This window comes from Aulonocara sp. 'chitande type north' Nkhata Bay, linkage group LG8 (assembly GCF_057382095.1).
Source record: "Aulonocara sp. 'chitande type north' Nkhata Bay isolate Kocher_YH1m ecotype deep benthic linkage group LG8, A_spYH_male_GT1.1, whole genome shotgun sequence".
NCBI classification, from domain to species: domain Eukaryota; kingdom Metazoa; phylum Chordata; class Actinopteri; order Cichliformes; family Cichlidae; genus Aulonocara; species Aulonocara sp. 'chitande type north' Nkhata Bay.
In genome coordinates, this window is record NC_141351.1 from 20,014,760 (window position 1) to 20,038,969 (window position 24,210).

The 24,210-nt window shown below is 40.8% G+C and overlaps 1 protein-coding gene across 5 annotated transcripts in view; it reads left to right on the forward strand.

The window, feature by feature from the left end:
* The window catches only part of sdk2b (sidekick cell adhesion molecule 2b), a 280,187-nt gene that overhangs the window by 244,201 nt on the left and 11,776 nt on the right, over window positions 1-24,210 (forward strand). For 2 of the 5 annotated variants that reach the window (XM_086304172.1, XM_086304174.1), the window contains 28 exons: window positions 171-311; window positions 1,200-1,381; window positions 1,890-2,005; window positions 3,091-3,286; window positions 3,667-3,765; window positions 5,034-5,225; window positions 7,517-7,638; window positions 7,778-7,887; window positions 8,659-8,809; window positions 8,925-9,162; window positions 9,921-10,036; window positions 10,241-10,430; window positions 10,591-10,689; window positions 11,184-11,378; window positions 12,093-12,294; window positions 12,696-12,799; window positions 13,865-13,935; window positions 14,546-14,675; window positions 15,338-15,394; window positions 16,151-16,252; window positions 16,457-16,572; window positions 16,960-17,146; window positions 18,645-18,782; window positions 19,143-19,352; window positions 19,433-19,558; window positions 20,693-20,857; window positions 21,018-21,158; window positions 23,652-23,811. In XM_086304172.1, the coding sequence (XP_086160298.1) occupies window positions 171-311; window positions 1,200-1,381; window positions 1,890-2,005; window positions 3,091-3,286; window positions 3,667-3,765; window positions 5,034-5,225; window positions 7,517-7,638; window positions 7,778-7,887; window positions 8,659-8,809; window positions 8,925-9,162; window positions 9,921-10,036; window positions 10,241-10,430; window positions 10,591-10,689; window positions 11,184-11,378; window positions 12,093-12,294; window positions 12,696-12,799; window positions 13,865-13,935; window positions 14,546-14,675; window positions 15,338-15,394; window positions 16,151-16,252; window positions 16,457-16,572; window positions 16,960-17,146; window positions 18,645-18,782; window positions 19,143-19,352; window positions 19,433-19,558; window positions 20,693-20,857; window positions 21,018-21,158; window positions 23,652-23,811 (4,056 nt within the window). The remainder of the gene's footprint in view (window positions 1-170; window positions 312-1,199; window positions 1,382-1,889; window positions 2,006-3,090; window positions 3,287-3,666; window positions 3,766-5,033; window positions 5,226-7,516; window positions 7,639-7,777; window positions 7,888-8,658; window positions 8,810-8,924; window positions 9,163-9,920; window positions 10,037-10,240; window positions 10,431-10,590; window positions 10,690-11,183; window positions 11,379-12,092; window positions 12,295-12,695; window positions 12,800-13,864; window positions 13,936-14,545; window positions 14,676-15,337; window positions 15,395-16,150; window positions 16,253-16,456; window positions 16,573-16,959; window positions 17,147-18,644; window positions 18,783-19,142; window positions 19,353-19,432; window positions 19,559-20,692; window positions 20,858-21,017; window positions 21,159-23,651; window positions 23,812-24,210) is intronic. The other 3 variants (XM_086304171.1, XM_086304175.1, XM_086304176.1) reach the window with 2 other exon arrangements.

Consider the following 24,210-nt stretch of genomic DNA (forward strand, 5'->3'; position numbering starts at 1 on the left):
ACCAGCAACGACCCTTTGCCAATTCAAAATCCTTGCAAACTTTACTGAGGCTTAAGATAGCAGAAAGCAGACAGCAGAAATAGATGTTTGGTGTTACACACGAGTTATCACATGTTAGTGGTTTTAATATAATGTCTTATCAGTGCAATATTTGTGTGTGTGTTCTGCAGGGTCTCTCTCCCAGAGGAGTCCCCCAGTGCTCCTCCTCAAAATGTCATTGCTAGTGGTCGGACCAACCAATCTATCATGATCCAGTGGCAGCCTCCACCGGAAAGCCACCAGAACGGCATCCTCAGAGGCTACATCGTTCGGTAAAATCTCCACAGACACCTCCCTGTCTCTTACATTTATGTGAATGGTTAGAATTTACACAGTGTTGATGGTCCATGTTTTAAAATGAGGGACTCCAAGTACTTTCTCAAGTCAGTGTAATAGAAATTTGATCATATTTTATATTTAAAGGAAGCTACAAAGTGGTGTGCACATCTATTGTGCTTCCTTTGTCAGTGTTCTTACGTGATGATGGATTTCGTTTTTGATTTGTGACCTTCATATTTTGCATTTGCACTTTCTTTCTGAACAGACAGAAGTCTAAATGCTTTTCTACAGCGTTTTGTAAAGTGTAAAATATTCTTCTAACTTTATTACCAGTGCATATATTATTGATCCATCTATTTTAATTTATGTCTTTGGTTTTGGAGTGGAAAACTACTAGGAGCAGCTCACTTGGAGTATGTTTTACATCCCTTACCGCTGTATTTAAAGATATACATGCATATCTTGTCTGTGAGGAAAAAAAACAAAACAAAATTTAATGGCTGATTTGACTTAAAAAAAACTTCAGCAAGTCTGTTAGGTAAAGTCAGCAATATGCCAAACTGACTGTAAATCCTGTAAGCATGTAATTAGTTTGGTTTTCTGTCAGGCTTTTTATTCATTACATCCAAATAAAACAGCAGGTGTTTTCCAGACAACAGTCAGTGCTGTCAGTTTTTAATTGCTTGTTGGCTAGTGCTTTGTCTCCCCCTAGCAGGGATTCTAATGCACTGCTGGGCTCAGGTAAAATAGTAATGTCTTTGTCAGTGAAACAACTAAACTGTCAGAGATAAGGTACAAAATCTGCAAACACATGGACTCTCATCCAGAACAGGTGTCCAATCTTCTGAATAGTCCAACAAGTTTATACATGTCTATCACAGGTATCGTCTCACTGGGCTGCCTGTGGACTACCAAATCAAGAACATTTCCAGCCCAGATATGACCACACTGCTGCTGGAAGACCTCATCATCTGGACCAATTATGAGATTGAGGTGGCTGCCTACAATGGGGCAGGTTTGGGCACTTTCAGCCATAAGGTTACTGAGTGGACCCTGCAAGGAGGTAAGCACTCAATAGCTCTTTCCTTCTTATTTAATGTCCCATTATTCAGTGAGCATGCATGTATATTATTTTTTACTAAATTCAGTCAAGCTTATCTTTAAGATGTGTCAATCAAGCATTCAGTATCTTACAAATACAGTGTAAATCTTTCATTTTATTTTATTTCTGCATATATATTACTGAAATCAGCTCTAAAAGCTAGTGCTAACTGTTATCTTCTTTGTAAGAAACACAATGATGTGACTCTAAAACCCATAAATAGGTCACACCACTGCAAACAAACCCACAAAGAGTTCTGGTGTAAGGTTTAAGTACCAGAGAGAGAGTAATGGTGGTATCTGCTCTGACCTACGCAGCAGCAATCAATACTGACATCTAAACAGATGCAGACAGATTTCCAACAGCGAATTGAAAGGCATTGTCACACCCTTGCTTTTTGCCTTCTGTTCTTCTTTTATTTTTTCTTCCGCTCTGTCTCACTTTTTCTTCCTCTCCTCATCCATCCCAGTGCCCACCATAGCTCCAGGCAACGTGCAGGCCGAGTCGGTCAACTCAACAACTATCCGTTTTACGTGGACAGCCCCTAACCCCCAGTTCATCAACGGCATTAACCAGGGCTACAAGGTCAGTAGACGCCGCAGTGTCAACACCACCAGTCATCACATCCACTTGGCAGACCTGTCACAGTTGAGCATGTAGTATTACATGTAGCACAGGGGATTGAAAAGCCAGGGGGGTTAACGACATTTGGTGCCAGTATGAACAATGGATTCTGTTCACCGATTTGTCAGTCTGAGGTCATTCTCTTTATCCTCACGACCATTTCTCATATGTAACTTTGTAAGGCTGCGTGCCCATAATGATAAATGTCTTCATTATTTTGTCAGACGCTCTCAAATGTAGGCTATCTCTGCCCCTCTTGTGTGCACCTTGAATAAATGTAGCCCACAGGGATTCTCAAAACTGCATCCATGGTGCAGTTGTACTTTTCTGCTGACTCCACTGAGACTTAATTATGTTTTTGGGTTTTTCTTCTCTCTCTTTTTGTCTGTCTGTTGAATGACAGTCCACAAGTCTTAGTCAGCTTGGTGGAAGGGTCATACTGTAAAGACCCAATCTGAATTTTAAATACCAGGATTTTCTCCCGGGAAAGAGACTTAAGAAGCAATGAGAAAAGGGGAGGTAGATAGTGTGGGCGGTGATAGAAAGTGTGTCAAAAGCAGAACAGAGAGCTGGAAAATGAAGGCGGACAATCAAGCATTTATCCCGCTGACATCCTCTAGCCATTCTTTACTTCCCTGGAAGCTCGCTCACTCTGAAAACTGGAAACAACCCAATAGACAACCATTGGGACTCATTACCAAGCAGCTAATTGGTCAATCCAGACCCCATTTGTAGATGCTATATGGTGTGCAATGATGGGATGCTATCATGTCTCTCTTGAGCCTACATTGGCGGAGTTATTCAGTCACTCTCCCCCAGTCAAAACCTCTTTAGGGCATTTTTCTAAATATATTTGGGAGAGCTATGATGCCAAATCTCTCCTCGGAGTGGCTTAGGACCACCACAGAGAGACACTACTGTTAGTTTTGTGAGAATTATTACAGAAGAAAAAGGATTAGTCGCTTTATTTTCAACCGTGTGGGTAATTTCCTTTCTTTTTTTCTATTTTTTTCTTTTGTTTTTACATTGTTTTCCCCCCACTTTAGTTGCTGGCCTGGGAACCTGGAAAGGATGACGAAGTTGCCATGGTAACAGTACGACCGAACTTCCAGGACAGCGTCCATGTGGGATATGTGACAGGTCTGAAGAAGTTCACCGAGTATTACACCTCTGTGCTGTGCTTCACCACACCCGGAGACGGCCCCCGCAGCCCGCCTAAAGCATTGAGGACGCACGAGGACAGTAAGTGACTTTTCTTCCACACTTTTGCCTCTCCCACGGTGGCATGGGGACACATGCATCTCACAGTAACACATCCTTTGGGCAAGATCTATTATTCATGTAGTAAGGAGTTGTAGAAAAGTGCTAATGAATGAGTATATTCGGCATCATCATAATTGGGATATAGTTCTTTACAGAATATTTGCGAAGTGGTAAAAATTCCCAGTGTACCCCGGCTCATATTCACGGGTTTTTCTTTCTTCGTTTTTTTCAAATTTTAAAATCCAAACTCTTAAGATGTCAGCAATGAGTGGCTATTTCCAGATCCTAGTCAATCACCTGTACAGCTGTGGCTCAAAGCCTCTTAGGCGTGCTCATTATTCTTATTTGTTCCTATTCAGCCCCCGGTGCAGTGGGTCATCTGAGTTTCACCGAGATCTTGGACACTTCACTCAAAGTCAGCTGGAGTGAGCCCAGCGAGAAGAATGGAGTTCTCACAGGTACATTCACATAACTCCCAAATTATACTTGTAGCCAGAGGCAGAAAAGGTGAGAAATAGCACCTTTTTTTTTTCCAAGGTGGTATTTGTCAGAGTTGGGTTGACAGACACCAGTCACATGAGGCAGTGCTCAGGTTGAACTGAGACCGGAGGATTTGGTTTTATATTGCAGCTGCTTGAACTCATTTACTGAAGCCAGCCCAGGAGAGGTTCTTTATCGTTAGTTGTTGTTTTTCTTTGTTTTTTGTGGGGGTTCATGCACATAGTGCTTCCCAAGCCACAGACAGAATATACCAGCAATAAGACAACACTTGAGAAAAAAAAAAAAGAAAGAAAGAGAAGAATATTTGAAAAATGACATTTTTCAGCCAACATTGTCTCCTCTCCCAAGCTCTCCATATGAAATATCTCTCAATAAGGCTCCCTTCGAGAGGCATTGCTCAAGTCTTTTGCAATCGTAGAAGAAATATACAGAAATGTGACCATTTTAGTATGAAACAGTATAGTAATAAAAGGGCAAAAAGTCCTTAAATTATCAGACATAATAAAGACCAATAAAACATCACATTGACTGATGAGATAGATCATTAAAGTGAATCTTTCAGTGGTAAGAGTGCAGAAATGGTTATTTGGCTTTTCTTAAAATTACATTCCCTACTACTCAGTGATTTTTCTATAATACTGGCCAATATATTGTTTCTATTATTTTTCATGCAACCACGCCATCGACTTATCAGTCGCTTAATGTGCAGTAAATCTTTCATTCCATCGACTCACATGCAGAATGTTTTTTCTTGAGTATTACGTTAAAGAATCTAGCTAACAAATTGTTAAATGTTTGCACAGCTTGATATTTAGCAGCATGTTGTAAAGTATTTTCCAACATTTCAATGTGTTGCACGCTCCCAGGAGACAAACACTGACATGCCATGTGAAATTATTGATTTGGCAAGAAATGCTGCTTAATGCTTTGTGCAATCACATGAAAAGAGCTGCTGGCCAAGGAGCAAATTGCATTAACTTTGAGCGGGTGAGCATGTGTGTCTGTATGTGTGTATGGGAGTGGGCGGAGGATGCGTGAGTGCAGGGAGGTATAATCACAGGCTTATTTAATTTGCTATATTCAATTTTTGATGAAGTTAATTTAATATTTCTGTTAGCTTGCCCTGTAGCACGCAAGCCTGGAGTTGCTATTGTAGTAAAACTGCTGTCAGATTTTCCCTTGGAGGATTTTCTGTCCGTGTCCACTCATCACTGCCTCTCCTTAGGTTACCGCATTTCTTGGGAGGAGTACAACCGAACAAACACCAGAGTCACCCACTACCTGCCCAATGTCACCTTAGAGTACAGGGTCACCGGGCTCACTGCTCTCACCACCTACACTATTGAAGTGGGAGGAATGACCTCCAAGGGCCAGGGCGTGCTGTCCTCCTCCACCATTTCCTCTGGTGTTCCACCAGGTTAGTAACCAAGCATTCACTACAGATACATGAGAGCCTGTGTGCCCAAAATTTTTTATTCCAGATGATATGAAAGAGTAATTAAAAAAAAAAAAAAAAGCAGCTTTTAGACATGAACTGCAGCACTGAACTTTTCCAAACATCACCAGGCAGAGGTGCACATGACAACACAAATTACTGCAGTATATTGAATGTTAAATAGTCTTTAACCTCCTAGCTCATACTACAAGCCTGTGTGGTGTCATCTTGCATCAATTCTTGCGAGTATGAGAAAAGCACTGAAAGTTCAGTGACTTCACAGCTTGTGAGTGGTCAGCTCCTCCGGCAGAACGCTTTCCCCCAAAAAACAAAAGACAATTTTCCAGATTTTTCTGACACTGTCTAAAGTTCATGTGTGAGAATGGATACACACTAGATTCTACATTTCTCACATTGCAGTTGCATCTTTAATTGTGCCCGCCCACTTAAGTCCCTCTCCAAAATGTCAGTTTGTATTGGCAGCTCCTGTTTCGATGTTCATTCAGTCTCATTGTAGACATCGTCAGCATTCATTTTTTCCGTACTTGGAGAGCGCCCTCTGGAACAGAAGACGTTACACAATTGTGTTGAGGCTAAGTATCACTCATCCTTGGTTGAGTGCTCTTTGAAGAAATAGTCCCTGTAAAATCTGTTAACGGTTCATGTCTATTTTGAGGAGAGGTGGTGGCATGTTGTGAAAGTGAATGAAAGTACGCTTTTACATGATACCTGCAAAAAGCAAGTGTTAGAAAAATTGATTGACATTACAAGTGCCATAGCATTTTTACTTGTTCGGACAATATCTACCTTTATCCGCATGCCTTCATTCTCAGGCAGTGTGCAGTTCCAATTAACAATCATAAAACCTTTCCAAGCTCAATTAATTCTCAAGTCAAAATTGTGTCTTTATTCAAATTAATGAGCAACTGGGGACCTTTACTGAACCTTCCCTTCCCGTAGATTTACTGTCACGCATTGAACTCGGTGCGCACACTCAATGTTGTCTGGCGCCAGACACAATGAAATCTGACCCCGGTCACCTCATCTAGGACAGAAGCAAAAAAAACCCAAAAACCTGCACATGCACGTATCTCCCCGACATTCGTGAAATAATAGCTCCCTCGATAGCATTAAGGACGCTTACAGTGTTTAATGATTTCATATTTGCAAAACGGTGCAACAGAAACACAATGCCCACGTCAATTACTGGAGCTACATTTAGAGGCTGTACATCTGTGAAACCTGTGAAATGACAGGCTGTTTTATTGAGAACAGGCCTCAGTGTAGCACTTACGTTCAGAATAGCAATTACTCCCATTGTATAGGTATAAAGAAAACGCCGATGTGCCTGCAACTGTACTGTAATGACCCAGCTAAAAGCAGCCTTAGTAATCAGTCATGCAAATAATTTAGAGGTGGTCATTTTACAGCGACACATAATCTGCGTTTCATTATGATTGAATATATTCACATTTAAGCAATCTTGGAAAAAACAGTTTAGTATCCCCATGTGGCAATGATGATATCTTTTTTTCAAAAAATACTGGGTCATACCGATGGGCTATGGTTTGGATTAATGTCTTCAACTAGAATTTATGTTAACTATATTGCGCTTTGGGAAGAGGGGATTGCCTAGTAGGTTTAATATTTTAAAAAGTATGAGGTAAAAAATGATGAATAATGAATCCGTTTTTGCACTCGCATAAATTATCCAATCCTACCTAGACAAGCACAAAAAGTGTTGATATTCATATACGCAAAAATGCTTTCTTGCTGTTCTTTGAATTCACCATTTTCAGATTTGCCCCCCCCCCCCTTCTCCAGGATTACCAGTAAATAATCCATTCTTATTGTTTATTTAGCTCAAGTGTAAACAAGTAGGATATCAGATTGAATCATATATCCAGATAACTGCAGTGTAATTGACATTCATGGCATTGTCTCTATCTGTGTACTGTGTGTAAGCATCTTTTCCAAATCTAATCTTCTTTTTTGGTGTCTTGGCTGAAGGTGGGAGCACTCTGGAGAGAATAGGATGAGATAGCAGAGAAATATATGTGTGCAGTATCTGTTCTGCCACAAGAGGGTGCTGTGGTTGATGGATTTTCCTATGTAGTCCACAGACTCAACAACTTGCCCTGTGGAAGAGGCAGCAAGAGAAAAATATCCATATCTTAGTGCACATTCTCCAGTGACATAGTAATATCAGCCCAGTTATTGCTTTATGTGACTCTTTTAATTGTTTTGTGTGTTTGTTTTTTGCTTCCTCACAGAGCTTCCTGGCCCTCCTACCAACATGGCAATTTCCAATATTGGCCCACGCTCCATCAACCTGCAGTTCAAACCTGGCTATGATGGCAAAACTTCCATTTCCCGCTGGCTAGTGGAGGCCCAGGTGAGCCAGATTTTAACTGGAACTAATAATTTATTTGTTTTTTAGTTATATTTAAAAAGTTCAGTAAAAATTCACTACTTTCCTCGGTTCCTCAGAAAGAGAGGTGCAGTATTTGACTCATCTGTTGTCTTATTCCCAGGTGGGTGCAGTAGGAGAAAATGAGGATTGGTTGATGGTCCACCAGGTGTTCAACGAACCTGAGGCTCGCTCCTTAGAGGTGCCAGGTCTCAACCCATATACCTCATACAGGTAATTACTGGAAACCTGTTTCTGTGAATCTTTACTGTGTACCTGAGTTCCAAAATTATTAAATACAAAGTACTTCTGCAGACATACTACACATTCACCTCAGTACACATTCTCCTGTGGCAGAACACATGCTGAAAAGAACAAATAAAAACTGATCTGCTGCACTGTACTTTTGTACAGACACACAAAGTCACATCAGTATTAGTGTTAACAACTTAACAATGCCAGTTTTAATTGAAAGTAATCATGTGCCATTTGTGTATGTGCACTTTCATTTCAGCATGTCCCAGCAGCTTATCTTATTATGTTTTCCTTTCATTTGAATTCAAGATTATTTTAAAAGTTTTTTTTAAGTGTATGCCTGATTTTTATCTTGGCTTGTTTTTCACGATCGCATTCAATATAAGCAATTAGCATTTCACTGAGCCAATCCCTAAAGGCTCACAACAGCTATAGTTCTCATCATTCCAACATCAGCGCTGCCACTTTTCATTTCAATATAGTTAAATGCAAAAAAATTGCTGTTTTGCATATTCAGGCCACAACGCAAATAAGCCCCCCACAGCATATTCATGCTTTATTCATATTCAGCGCTCTGATCTTGTTCAAATGCAATAAGCCTCATGTAAGAGGATGCAAGTGCGACTATAATGCTGATCATTGCAGGTTCATTTTAAGCTGCCAGATTCCCAGTTTCAGGACTACAGCTGAAATCAAGTAAGTGTTTTCTCAAGCGAGATTCATGTTATGATGTTCAAATCCATATACCAGGTTTCGGATGCGTCAGGTGAACATAGTGGGTACCAGTCCTCCCAGTCAGCCCTCCAGAAAAATTCAGACCCTACCAGCTCCTCCCGACATGGCCCCTGCCAACGTCACCCTGCGCACCGCTAGTGAAACAAGCCTCTGGTTACGATGGATGGTAAGGAGAAATCTTTTTCTAAAATGCCAGTTTTTGTTAGTGATGTCACACTGTAAGAAAAACCTGTTAGTCAGTCCAATCTCTCTCAATGTGAACACCATCTCCTTCCCCTCAGCCTTTGCCTGAATGGGAATATAATGGGAATGCAGAGCAGGTGGGCTACAGGGTTCAGTACTCCCGTGCAGGCTCACAGGGCCATCCACTCACCCATGTTATTACCGACCGTCTGGAGAGAGAGTTTACTATTGAGGACCTGGAGGAGTGGACAGAATATGAGGTCAGGGTCCAGGCTGTAAACGGCATTGGAGTGGGACCCTGGAGCCAACCGGTCAGAGGCAGGACACGGGAGTCTGGTGAGTTCCACGCTGTGGAAAAACGCTATTTTGTTTGGAAAAGTAATGCACAAACTTCATTAGATTAGTCAAATCTTCTTTTTTCTGTTAAAGGTCAAATTCCTAAATTGCCTCACACATATTTGTGTGAACATCAAACACATTTTCACAACCCAGAAATAAAAACACGCTGATTACTTCTGTGATACTGTATTTGCAGCATCTGTGCTGAATATCTTTATTATTAGTCATATTAGAGGTGTCAAACAAACACTTAACACTTTGCCATATGGTAAATCCATGAGCAGATTGTTTCCTGCTCAGATGCCCTGCTAGAGTATTTTTAATAGCCTCTTTAATATAAGCAAAGACACTGCTTTTCCATTCTTGCGTCTGCTTTCACGCTTTCACCAGGCATTGGACAGAAAGACATGGAAGGAGCTAAGAATGGAGTCTGAGGAAATTGAGAACACATGGACTTAAATGTGGAATTCCTGCGCTCTTTTTTTCCCCATACTCCAGCAAATTATTAGGAATCAGGCATGCTGTCCAAGGATGAGTGCCAAGGAGGAGAAGAGCCCTATTCTTGAGGGTTTTTTCCACCAAGCCAAAATAATAGAAGCTTCTGTGTGCATACGCAAACACAAATAATAAATCCTTCTCTATTTTAGATCCGTATGTACAGTAATTGCCCTCATACACAGCATATATGACAGACTTTTTGGAATATGTGGCAAACACTAGACTATCCAGCCCTCTAATCTCTTTATTGTTCCCAGTTCCCTCCAGTGGTCCCACCAACGTCTCTGCCTTTGCAACTACTTCAAGCAGCATCCTGGTGCGCTGGTTTGAAGTCCCAGAGCCGGACAGGAATGGGCTCATTCTGGGCTACAAGGTCTATTTCTGCTTTTTATATTTGGCAGCTATACACCTTTTATTTACTGAGCTTTCCGAGGCATCTAATTAGTTTGGAAAAAACTTGAGCTTCTTTTAAGCTGTGAAATACACAGCATGGTTGCGGTTTTTGAGGCTATTTGTCCTACTTAATTTCCACATTCACTTTTCCCAACCTCTTTCTCCTGTCTCCTCACCGAGTCAGGTGGTTTATAAAGAAAAAGACTCGGACAGTCCAGTCCACTTCTGGACAGTAGAGGGGAATGCCACTCACAGTGTCCAGCTGACTGGTCTGGGGAAATATGTGCTCTATGAGATCCAAGTTCTGGCATTCACACGGATTGGAGATGGACGGCCGAGCTCTCCACCTATTCTTGAAAGGACCCTGGATGATGGTAGGAACACAGGATAGAGCAAGATTGAGCATTCCAATTATGTAAAAATAAATAGCAATTGATATTGTGCTGAATACTTTGGTAAGAGAATTAAGAAAAGGGAGGGGCTACTTATATGTTATGTCTAAAAAAACTTTAAATCTTTGTGTGGTCTTCACAGTCCCAGGACCTCCAGTGGGTATCCTGTTCCCTGAAGTCCGGACCACCTCAGTCCGCCTTATTTGGCAGTCCCCTGCCCAGCCGAATGGCATTATACTTGGTTAGTACATACAAAATGTTTTTTATTAAGATTTGGCCCCTAATTCTACTCTAGAAATCAATGGCAACAGTTTTTGCTCCCAATCATTGTAAACATACTTTTGCAAACTTTGATTTGGGTTTTTTTCCCCAACTAAGTGGATTAGACCGTATTCGTTGGGGGAAATCAAGTCTTGTTATTTTCCGGTTTGCAATAAAGGGACTGGGATTCTCTTGTTGGCTTACTGGGGATTTCCTTGTGAGTATTTATTCCATTAAACATCTGTTGGATAATTTAGTTTAAACTGTCCAGTGTGACAGACCTACAAAGTAGCATAGAGGAGCAGATGCTAATGAAATCCTGTCAGAAGGAACACAGCTGTCTGCAGCGCAGCTTGATTTCCCTTTTATTAACAGTATAAACAACTGTTTCTTCAGATACCACTGAAATACATGTTTCATTCTAACCCAGAGCATCTTTGACAGCTTTATTAAGACCATTTGTCTCTTCTCCAGCTTACCAGATCACGTACCACCTCAACTCTACCAATAGCAACACAGCCACAGTGGATGTGCTGAACCCTAGCGCCCGCCAGTACATGGTGACTAACCTCAAGCCAGAAACTGTCTATGTGTTTCGCATCACGGCACAGACAAGGAAAGGCTGGGGTGAGGCGGCCGAGGCGCTCGTGGTTACCACGGAGAAAAGAGGTAACTCGATGTGGATTTTAATACTGACATATTCGAGCGCTGGATATGTGGGGGAGTCATAAAAACAACAATTTAATTGAGAATATGAATAAAATGTTTCATCTGATGCTGATGAAGTGGTGTTTGGAAGCGTAGTAGCAACATAATTTGTATTTCTCTAACAATGCAGGAAATATAGTAACAGTTGTATAAATGGTGCTGAGACCTGAGAACAGACACATGTGTATGATCTCCGTAATGGCATAACATGCAGAGAGCTGCACTAAGCCTTTGTTGCACTTAGTTCATTTCCAGTCAACAGTTCAGCGAGCAGATGTGTTTTCTAGAGGAGTGTCTGTGCCCTGTGGGTATTTATTGAAGCACTCTGATGTCATTGTGAGAATGCATCAGTCCATCTGCTTCCCTCAAGGCATGTTGTGGATCGTGTACTATGCTACTTTAGTTTCTCAGCTACTTTTCATTCCAGCACCAGAATCACACTTTCTTCTTTCTTGTCAGCTCTACATAGCTCATGCAAATATGAGTAAATGGAAAACAAGAAGTATATTTAAAAAAAAACTGTTTCTAATAGCTCCAATTTTTTCCCCCGCACATCTGCAACTTCTCCAAACACTCAGTTTGTCCCAATTCATGTGTCACATGCGCACACAGCAGTCGTCCTTGTATTCCGTTGCCCGTTTCTCTTTCCCTTACTTGCCTCTGTTTTTGCTCCAGCTCGTCCTCAGCCTACCAGCCGCCCCCTGGTTCCTCAAAAACACGTTCAGGCTCGCCAGGTGTTGCTTTCATGGGAGCCTGGTAGTGACGGCCTGTCCCCCGTGCGCTACTATACGGTCCAGCTAAGAGAGCTTCCTGAAAGCAACTGGACGGTCCACTCAGCATCTGTCAGCCACGAGGCCACAACCTACATAGTATCCAGGTAGAGTATCATCAAGTAACGACATCTGGTTACGTTAAGGTGTAAATTTTCACATTCCCTTTATTAGAACAAATGTGTTCTCACACTTCTTGCTGACGCTTCCTCTTTAATATTCCCCTAGCTTTTGAATAGCTGGCATAAGAAATGTGTTCTTTTAAAGAATAATGTTTCCAGAGGATTGCAGTTTGGAACGTAAACGATGGAAATGCATTTGGCAAGTACAAATGTGAAACTGTATTTGCCATTAAGGTTCCAGTTTGGTTTAAAGTATGCCTAATAGTTTGCTTCTAAACCTCGCAGTGAGACTCTCTTTTTGATGTATGGAGTTTAAAAAGTTAGAAGTTTCAATGCTGCAGTTTGTGATAAAGATTGATGTGCTTTTCTGTGCTTTCATCCCTAAGGCTGAAACCCTTCACATCTTACCAGTTCAGAATAAAAGCCACCAATGACATAGGGGACAGCGAGTACAGTCAGGAAAGTGAAGCAATCACAACTCTACAGGATGGTAAGAGTAACACGATGAGCAAAAATCTTTATTCTCATCGTTTACAGCATAAAAATCTGATGACATGATGCATCGTTTACCTTGATCAGAAAGAAGTGGGTCTATTTTTGATTGCTGTTAACTAAGGTAAGACTAAAAGAGTCCAAGTTCAAGTCAAAACGTGCTTGTTTGGAGACAGGTTTCCTGTGACCAGCCAACTTGTGCAATCACCTTGCACTTAAACATGGCCCAGAGGTTGAGGGTGTTACATGCTTAACGTCTGGACAACCAATTGGTTACCACAACTGCTTGGCAACAAAGTGGTTTGGGACAACTCGGCTGCCGACTGCAAGTTATTCAAAAATAAACTTTTTTGAACATCTATTTTTGCTCTTGTGTGACTCATCCTTAAGCACAAACTTGGTATAAAGCTGGAAATGTCTTGTCTGGCTTGCTCTGTAGCTAATAAGAAGTGCCTCTAAAGCTTACTCGTATGTAATTTTTTGAATGTATGCATGTCATATTGATGTATGACACATTGATGGTGTGTTGTGCAAGACACTTTCTTGGTGAATGTGGTCATTTTCATTTAGTGACACTCTCAAGCTGTCAGCCAGTGTGAACGCTAGTGTTCATTTTCACAAAACAAGCTATTCCTTTGTGACATCTTTTATATGTTAGTGTATAGTATCAAGTTGTTATTTAAAATGTAGGTTAAGTTTAAACACAAAAAGTCAGAGGTATGACTTTGATCTGTATCATAGTGAAAACAGTTTTATGTCTGCATCAATTTGCCTTTTGCTGTGATTTGGACATTACTGGCAAAGACAACAACAACTGCACCATCATGAGACAAAAGAGCAACTTTATAAAAGAAAACAAAAGTTTGCCCAGTGGTGCTTATCCAAATCAAGAAACTCTGCTGATCTTTCCCTCAGCTATTTCTGACTCATCAATGGTTCTTCTGTTGTGGCTGTTGTGTATTTATGCTCCATGAATGCCACTGCACATGGATAGGTTAAGCATCTTGAATTGTGCAGATTTTCAGGTCAATTTAGCTCATTTATTTCACTTTTATTACCCCAGTGCCTGACGAAGCGCCCTCGATTCTCTCTGTCACGCCATACACAACAACGTCAGTGCTGATCCGCTGGCAGGTAAGAACAAACAAAACAACTTTATATATATGTTTTCAAACTTCGTGATCTGTTCAAGTGTGGGAAAGTGGCTTCTAAGAGAGCTTGATAGCAAACAGCAAGGCCTATACTTACAGTATAGACTGATAAACACACTGCCACACTGTCTGCGTAATAAAAAGCACCCTCACCCGCATTCCCACCTGAATTAACAGGTCATAAAAAGAAAAACAGGAGGCTCTGAGACACAATTTTAGTTTTATGGAGAACACTTGTAGACTTTATGAGGATCGAGAGTTGCTTGTGCTTTTTTTCTTTCTTCTGTGGGTTTGTTCCTCTCATTGTTTAATCAAAGGGGATTTTTCTTCAGCTTGGTGTGACATGGCGTGATTTTGTTTTTTCTGTCTGTGTATAACAGTTACTCTAAATCTTCTTAGTTGATGGTAAGTTAATGACAAATGTCAGTAATAACTGGGGGGGTTTTGGCAGTTTTTTAGCAGTGAAGAAAAAAACTTGTTAAAAGGAGTTGGATCACTTGGATCGCATGTAGTCTTCCAGGCTATCTGTAGGTATCAGATGTACAGTGATGTGCTACATTAGACTAACAGTAAGTCTGCATTTTTCTCCTCAGCCCCCCTCAGAGGAGAAGATAAATGGTATCTTACTGGGCTTTCGCATTCGATACCGCGAGCTGCTGTATGACCGTCTCCGCAGTTATATTCACACAGTCAACAGTGCATCCGCCTGGGCTGAGCTCTCTGGTGAGAAATAACTGCTACCAACAAAATACATTTTATTATGCCACCACCTACACTATAGGATCCTAAGAAAAATGAATTGTGTACTATAACAAGTGGTATATTGCATTAACTGGAACTCTCCGGTGTGCGATTTGAAATGTGACATTATGAATTTAAAGACCATAAAGAAATAACCGAGGTTAGAAATTACACATCAAGAAATACAGTCTTGCGCTTTACTTCAGTAACACATAATTATAAGTCTCTGTTATGGTTGATTATTCACATGCTGTCTTTATGCGTCAGCAGCCCCTTTTCCATTAGAGGAAAATTCTCACAAAGGCCTATACTGTTGCCAAGATTTCCCCACTGGTCTTGACACTTCACAGCAAAACATTTCATCTTGTGATCAGTGGTTATCAGCTGCAGGCTATTATTAGGTTTACTCTGGAGCCCTCTCTCTTTCTGCTGCTTTGTGAAACTTGGCCTATAATTTTCCTCTTGTTGACTCACTCTGTTGCTCATTCAGAGCTATGATCACCATCATTGGGTTGTTTTTTCTTATAATAATGTTGCTGCCCTCATTAACAGCAGCAAATTTTTGACTTTGAACCCTACTACCTTTGTCTCTCCACTTAACAGCTCTTATTTTGACTTTTTTTTTATCCCTTTTTTTTGTGCAGCTCCCTACAGCCTCCGAAATCTGAGTGATTCAACGCTCACCCAGTATGAGTTAGACAGTAAGTTTCGTTATCTCTCTGCCTCTCGAAAGCACACATATAAACACAATAATTCAATCTGCAAACAAATTAGGTTGAAAAAACAAAACCAAAACTATTTTCCTTTTGAATCTCAATTTTTTTCTCAAGTGCCCGGCTTCCTAGAATAGAGAACTCAGAGTGTTAAGCAAATTAACACAACATTTGGCTGCTTATAATCACATTGCTCGGTACAAACACTTCTACTGAGGCCAGTGGAGCGCTTTGTACATAGAAATTCTTGAACACTGAATACACAAGCGTGCCTGGTCCAGCATGCTCTTTGGTTTGCACATGTCAGCTTATTTGGATGAGCACTGCAAAAGCAGATGGTCACATATTTCTCCTGTACCCCCACAATGCACAATTCGACAGACTCATAATTACAGTGTCACTCTGTGAATTTGTAATTGAAATAGAAATGTCTTCCGAGGGCAGCAGTGTAAAATTCCGTGTAGTGTTGTTGTGTGGGTGGGTGTGAAACCATTCAGGGATCATATCCTATTTATTCCGTTTTCTACTTCAACTAATTGTTTGGAGCACCAGGAGGGGGGGGGTGTAGGGATGCAGACATGGATCCCCAGGAGGTCAGCAGACCTCTTTACAGTTAACTGCAGAGCAATGGTGACTTTCATAAATGGGAAGATATTCCCATGTAGGGATTTTGCATACATGTCACAGATTGGTGTTTGATATAATTCCTAACCTTATATTCCAAACTGTTTACTTCTACTGCAGAGCTAAGTAAACACAAGCGTTATGAGATACGCATGAGTGTGTACAACGCCGTGGGTGAGGGGCCAACCAGCCCTCCACAGGAGGTGTTTGTTGGAGAAGCAGGTATGCACACTTCCTCTTATGGGCAAATAGATTTTGGGGGGTCATTTATCTTTCTTAAATGCCAAGTCTGTTCAGTTTTAACTGAATAGTTTCTCCTTGAGGCTGTCATTTTCCTAGTAAACGCAATGAGCATAGTAATGAAAACAAATATTAAAATCGAAAAACGTCATCGTTAAATGCGATATATCTGAACGGCTGTCACAGTGCCGACGGCCCCGCCCCAGAATGTGGCTATTCAGTCCGCAACAGCCACCCAGCTGGATGTGACGTGGGACCCTCCACCTGTGGATGCACAGAATGGAGACATCCAGGGATACAAGGTCAGAGTCTCTGCAAAGTGCCGCGTCTGGCACAGGCTCAACATGCCTTACTGGCTCACTTTTAGAGTGCAGCGTAACAATACAACAGTGTTCTGTTTTTATCATTAAATATTTACATTTTAGTGGTTCACATGAGATTACATCCATCTGTTGTTAATCACTATTAAATTGATAATTTTACACTTTTAGCGAACAGCGTTTTCCAGAGGGGGTTTCAGTAAAAGGTTCCGTCTGCTGCTCAAGAAAACATTTGCAGGGAATAAAATATAATTGTGTATTTCCCATAGGGGAGTTTGAAATGGGACTGAGTTTCATAGAAGCAGAAATTGCTGCATTCCCTGAACAGTATCTGTAGATATTTATTTATGTCTGTGCTATTCCATGTAGATTTACTTTTGGGAATTCCAGCGTAAGAACGAGACTGAGCGGATGCGGACTCTGTTTATGCCTGAAGGAGGGGTGAAGCTGAAGAATTTGACTGGCTACACCACCTATATGATCAGTGTGGCTCCATTCAACGCCGCTGGGGATGGACCCCGAAGCCCACCAACGAGGGGACGCACTCAGCAAGCAGGTAAATGTGACAATTAGACGCCAGACGTGGCTATACAAAATCGTTTATCAGTATGAAAGAGCACAACAGTCGGGATCAAGCAGTGTAGTAAAACAAATATTTCTGTATATAACGCACGCACACATGATGGAGATGTTTTCTAAAAGAAAAGACAAGCTTAAGACAAATGTGGTAACATCGTGACAAGACTAAAGCAGATAAATTAGAGCGTGTACAGCCGTGTTTATTCATTTGTCATATTTATGTGCTGGTGGCAGCACCGATGTTAGTTTAGAGAACCCTGAGAGTTTTCTCAAAGTGGATGAGTCAGCCATGGGGAAAGAATTTGATTTGACGATGATGCTAATCATTGTTGTCAGCAGCATGCCAAACGATGTTAGCGGAGCCACACACGGAGCATAAGTTTCTAATCAGCTAACCCATTCTAAACTTACTTGCTGAATTTCATCTTTTGTCTGATGCTATGAAAATTTTGTCAGCGAGCTTTGAGTCTCCAGGCATGCTTTATCAAAAAGGACCCCGTGCGTTGCCCCCTTTCTTTGTTCTTCTTCTTCTTTCTGTGACTCGTGGGACTTTCTACCTCCGTGCCCATCTGCAAATGTGTCAAAACAATATTTATCTTCCAAAAAGCCATTTTTGATGCGTTTTACTACTGTGTCCCAGACTAGTAAAAAGGGGAAAAAGGAAGGTGTGCACAGATCCTCTGTTTTCCCCAGTGCTTGCTGTTTTGAGAGGAGGAAACAGATGACAAGCTGGGAAGGGGGTGGCATGCATTAGGAGGATAGTTATCCCTTTTTATTTTTTAAACAAAGAGGCTTTGTCTATTGCAAGCGTCTCACCCCCTGCTCAAGAAGCTTAAAGGCAGCAGAGGAAAATGTGTTTCTCAGCACAGTGGTTTCAAGAGTTCAGCCTGTTATAATGGGGTCTCGAGGCAAAGAGTGTTCATTGTGATTATGAATTGCTCTGCCCAAGGTCAAACAAGTATACGTAAGCAATGCAGAACCTTTAAATCTGTATGTAGTTTAACAAAAAGTTTTTTTTATATAATCAGTGGAGTTCTGCTCATGCGCGGAGACTCAGACTTGCAGCAGTGGTTCTGGACCTCCAGAAGAGTTCTACTATAGAAACAAGAAACAGCACCAGTGGAGAATTGTGATATTTCCACGTTTATCTATATTTTGTTGTTAGCCTCAAGAATTCCCTTAACAAGGCTTTTTGTTCAGATGAGAAAACTGAATTAGAGATGTATGCCTCTGTTTGAGGCCTTTGATGTAACCATGGGAAGGACCACTGTATTGATCAGACAGAAGAAATATATGTCATGACATTAAAATGGCTCGTGCAAAAATTTACTTGGTATTTCATGAGAGAAGTTCAACTGAAGGCTAGTGAAGCAAGGGTTGTTTTTTTGTTCAATCCACTCATCTGGTTGTTTTTTATTATTTGACAGAGTCATTCTACAAAAATTTTAGATGTTTTTGACATCTGTATGTTTCAGCTCCCAGTGCTCCCAGCTTCATTCACTTCAGTGAACTGACCACAACCTCCGTCAATGTGTCCTGGGGCGAGCCCACCTTCCCTAACGGCATCATTGAGGGCTACCGTCTGGTCTATGAACCCTCCACACCTGTAGATGGTAACAAATTCTTAACAATGTCAGTTTTCTCTGCACTAAATGGCTGCTGGCTATAAAAGCTTAATGCACACTACAAGATCTGAAGTTTTAGAGTCAACGCTTTTGCGTGTCAGTCGACCTTCTTGCAATCTTGTGATGTGCATTTCTTGAGCTACGCTAACCATTACATAAACAGCTCATTATTCATTGCAACCTTATACATATCTACTACTATCATCTTAAATAATACACTGCTTCGGTGCCAAAATGCAAACATGTTTCTAATTCCATTACTTTCTGTGTGCATTTGCGTATGTTGGGTGTGCTTGCACATTGCCTGGCCTGTGTAAGACCTGCTTTAAATGTGGTGTGTTTGTCTAGAGTCTTCAGTGGCCTGTGCCGACTGTCTCCACTCCCCCTCCCCCCCAGGCGTCAGTAAGACAGTGACGGTGGATGTGAAGGGGACCGGCCCTCTGTGGTTGAAGATCAGAGACCTGGCAGATGGCGTCACGTACAACTTCCGCATCCGGGCCAAGACCTTCATCTACGGGCCTGAGGTGGAAGCAAATATCACCACAGGACCAGGGGAAGGTAGTTGCAGTGATGTTTTGGAAAGCTGACATTTTGTCACTAGCCCTTTAAACACTTATTACTATGTTATTCTTTCTCAGGTGCCCCAGGACCCCCTGGAGAGCCATTTATTACGCGCTACAGTTCGGGCCTCACCATTCACTGGACCCCTGGAGACCCAGGACGTTCTCCCATAACACGCTATGTAATTGAGGCCAGACCCTCAGGTAGGGGATTTAGTACAGTGGTTTTGAAAGTGGGGTCTTGGGGAATCAGAGGGGTCAGCCATCCATAGCCAAGGGGACTGTAAAATACATTTTGCTGTAATCTTAGAAATTAATATCTAAATATTAAGAATAAATATCCAATCTATATCCCAATTTGATATGGTTGTGAGACATGAGATTCCATCTAAGAGTGCAAATGGAAGCAAGCATGTTTTTGAAAGACGTTTGGAGACTCCATGCTCTACAGGATCGCCCCATCACTGGCCTTATGTTACCTTCTGTGAGATTTTGATTAAGGAAAGTGGTGTAAAGTGTCAACATCTGCTGCCCTGGAGTCAGTGTCCCTGGCATTTTAATGGGTTATTGATTCAGGCGCTACATTCAAGACAATTGGCATCCTGTTTCAACTGTGATTGACAAGTCCTGGCATGGCAATGAGGGTGATGGATGGTAGGTGACTCACAGGCAGAGATGTGTTTCACTGCTCCTGAGTGAGAATCGGAAAGGCTATCTAGTCCTACATTTTAAAGGTTTCAAGGACTGATAGGTATTTTATGGCAGTATAGATTAAATGGAGGGGGGGGGGGTCCCATATCCCATATCCCCCTTATCCATATGCCGGTGGTGAAAAGTTTCTATAGTATCCAATTACTTGAAAAGTTATTTTTGCCTTTAGATCAAATTACGCTGTTTTTTTTTAAAATGTTTGTCAAAGTTCAGCAACATAAAAAATTTATATCCATACTTGGTTATATTTGTGTACCCTATCAAGGAGTCATAGCTACACATTTATTTACAAGCAGCAGGGTGTAATAAATGATCTCTGGCATGATTTCCATAGCAAGCAGCAAGACATCTAACGCTGCTTCATTTGAAATATGGCTGCTCCGCTATTTATGTTGTAGAATTTGTTGGTTGTAAATTTTTACGAGAGCAGTGAAATTGATGGATTGTGTAATATTTTTAAGAATTATCAATTACCCTCGGAGCTGCCAGCCAGGCCGGAGCCTTGTATCAAACAAACAAACAGCCTGTTAACAATGACATATTGACACTGTTTAAATATTTTTTGCTTGCTTAACGAATATCGTCAGCCTCCTCCGACCCAATTTTTCCATTAAAATTCCATTACAGATGAGGGTTTGTGGGATATCTTAATCAAGGACATCTCCAAGGATGCAACATCGCACACATTTAACATGGACATCCTGAAACAAGGTGTCAGTTATGACTTTCGGGTCATTGGAGTGAACGACTACGGCTATGGCTCTCCGAGTCTACCTTCTCCCTCCATATCTGGTGAGCTTTCTTGTAATTGTTAATAGAATTGAATGAACTGAATTACATTAACTTTCGGGGTTAATTAAATCCCCTTAGGTCATTCAGACTTCACAGGAATGTGGCTACATGTTTTTAACAAGCATGAATTTCAATTTTCTGGGTTTTTTTTCTTATCTAGCCCAAAAAGTGGCTCCTTTCTATGAGGAATGGTGGTTCCTGGTCGTGGTGGCTCTAGTGGGACTCATCTTCATTCTGCTGCTAGTTTTCATCCTCATTATCAGAGGACAGAGCAAGAAGTATGCAAAAAAGTCTGAATCAGGTAAGTACACACAGTTGTGCAGCTAAGTGGAACATTTAACTATCATGGAAGCTTGTATTTCGCTTCCAGCCTGGTGGCATGGAGGGAATCTGATAACTTGCCTTTTTTAAATAAAACAGTAAAACTTATTACAGGGATTTTATTATTATTTTATTACTTTTGAAATACTGAGCAGAGAAATTGAGTTAACTTTGTTTTGTAGGGGGGTGAATTCTGCTTTTGAATGAATCAGGTCACTGACTGGGTTGCAGGGGAATAAAAAGCAGAGAAAGAGAGAAAGGAAGCAGGAACGGGGGGCATACTTGTCCATTCAGAGCAGCTCTGACATCAGCGGGTATTTCCCTCAGCTCAGCACTTTTGCCAGGGCTGTTTAACTGCCAGGCAGGGGAGGGGTGGGGTCCCTGTGGGTCACTGCCCATCTTTCTGACTGATGGAGAGAAAACAAGAGGTTCCTTCTCATTCCAGCACAAAGACACTCTCAAAGCCTCCATATCCTCCTCTAGGAATCTGGCCCAGGCCACTGGACCGACCGAATGCTATTTCTTTTTCTCTGTGTTGGCATAACCACCAATTGACCTTTAGTACCCTCGAGCAACCATGCAGGTCCTGGCCTGGCTGTGGCCACCTGTAGGATGACTGAAAGTGTTTCTAACCTATAACATGGTGAGAAATAGTCTCGAAAAATTAATCTTATATAGAAACCATCCTGTTCATATTGTTTAATATAGTAAAATCATGACACTTAAAGTCAAAGTTAAACATTTATGTCAATTGTGAGTTTAGCCCAGTCATTGGTTATAGATTATGAATGTGCTTCTTTATATACAGAATTAACAATAATGCTGCGGCTGACCTAAATTTATAGTATTGGTAAATACCAAAATCTTTTTAATGCTTTTTTTAACAGTTAAACCATCATTATCTGCAAGGTCTTTAACTAAAATGATATTTAATTTAATGCGAAAATATAATTATTGTTGTTATCCATGAATTTTCAAGTGTAATGTTTTACAACAGAGCTGGAAATATAGTAAAGCACATTATTGATTTTTGATTCAGATGCCAAATTGCATTTTTTTTACTTGCATTCCTGAACAGAAAAAAATTGTTTTGGTTTTTGAATCTTATGCTTGATTAATTTCTGACTTATTGGAGAGGTGCAGAGCCTGGCGCTCAAGTTTAGGTATAAAAACATACAATTTTTGACAGATGTCTAAAATATTTATGTTTCTCTGTTTTTTTGTAAGAATTATTACAGCTCTTGGAGCTGTCTGTTTAATAAAAAGCTAGAGTCTAAAATGGTTGGAATACCTAACAAAGACTGGAAACAGGGAATCAGCTAGCTGTATGAGGGAAAACACAATCCAACAACTAGCACTTCTGAACCTCACTAATTAACATCCCAAGCTAGCTAATCCCAGGGTATCTAAGTTAATCAGCTCTTGGCTCCAGTTACATATTTTGTTTTATTGATCTTTTCTTCTTACGCTTGGCTAGAAAGTGAAGAAGTGTATTTTTTTACAAATTGTGAGTTATTGCTGCAAGTCATAAATATGAATACTACTACAGTGGGGGAAATAATTATCTGATCCTTGCTGAATTTGTATGTTTGCTCACTTACAAAGAAATGGACGATCTCTATTTCTTTGTTTGATTTTAATGGAGTGACAAAAACCCATAAAAAAACATATCATAAAAATTATACATTGATTTAGATGTATGTGTGAAATCAGTATTTGGTTATCAAGGAAAACACAACTTGGTGGAGAAACCCAAGCAGTAAGTAAGATATCTTTTTTGGAGATGGTCACTGGGTTTGAACACGTTTCAGGAGGTACTTTGGCCTACTTCGCTATACTCAAACTCTCTAAATCCCGTCGTTTTCTTGGCTGCTACTTGGCTTCAGCAACAGATTTTCAAGAGGATTGAGATCTGGAGACTGTTCCTCTGTTTGGTCTTGGCCATGGTGGTGGAGAGGTTGGAAGGGAAGAAAATATTCTCTGGACAGGCGTGCTTTACACACATAACAAGTTGAGATCAGTATCTATAATTGATTGATTATAATCTGTGTGCCACACGAGCACACAGGCAGTTTGTCCCCTAGGGATCATATACTTAATTCACTCAATCACAAATCAGTTTATAACTGTTATGTAGAGTTTTTTCTGGATTTCTGGCTGATATTCTGTTTCTCGCTAAAATTAGAGACTGTATGTTTCTTTGTAAGTGAACAAACTTACAAATTCAGTAGGGAATCAAATAATAGCTCCCCCCGCTGTATTTACTTCAACAATTTGAACCTTTAAAATAAACACAATGACATCTGACGGCATGACTGATGAAGTAAAAGCCTATGTAATAAAAAGTGTAGACAGCTTTGGGAATAAAATGTTATTTCAGTATTGAGAATTTAAAGGGGAAAAAAAGATCACGTAGTTCCATCAGTTTTCCCAGACACTAACCTGCCTGTCCATCTGGCCTGTGGTCACACAGTGTCTCTGTACGTGTGTCCAGGTAACAACTCCAACTGTAACGCTCTCACCCACGGAGATATGGTAAGCCTGGATGAAGGACGTTTCCCAGCTCTGGAACTTAACAATCGACGGCTGTCTGTAAAAAACTCTTTCTGCCGGAAGAACGGCGTCTACACCAGGTGAGTGAGCAACACATTTCCAAGAAAATTCATGTTCCGATAATATTTAAAAGAAAAGCTTAATTTAATGTCCAAATGAAACAGCCATACGGTAAAAATAATTGGGTAATCTGTGGAAGCTATACCTCATGCCTGAAAACACTTTCAGCTCTGTTGAAAAAAAAAATACTCTTGACAACTCAAATGCACTTCTTCCGCTATCTAAAAGCAGCATATAAAGAGACTCACTGCAGCCTCTCTTAATGAGCTTCTGTATTTCTGTGAATTCCCAGCAATACTGATCTTGAGGCCATGGCCTTGTTTTAAAAACCAATCACTGTGACTGACACCTGTGCTGAGAATACTGCACGAACTAAGTCATAACTCCAGGTTTAGATGTGACTGCACACTTTGTGTTAG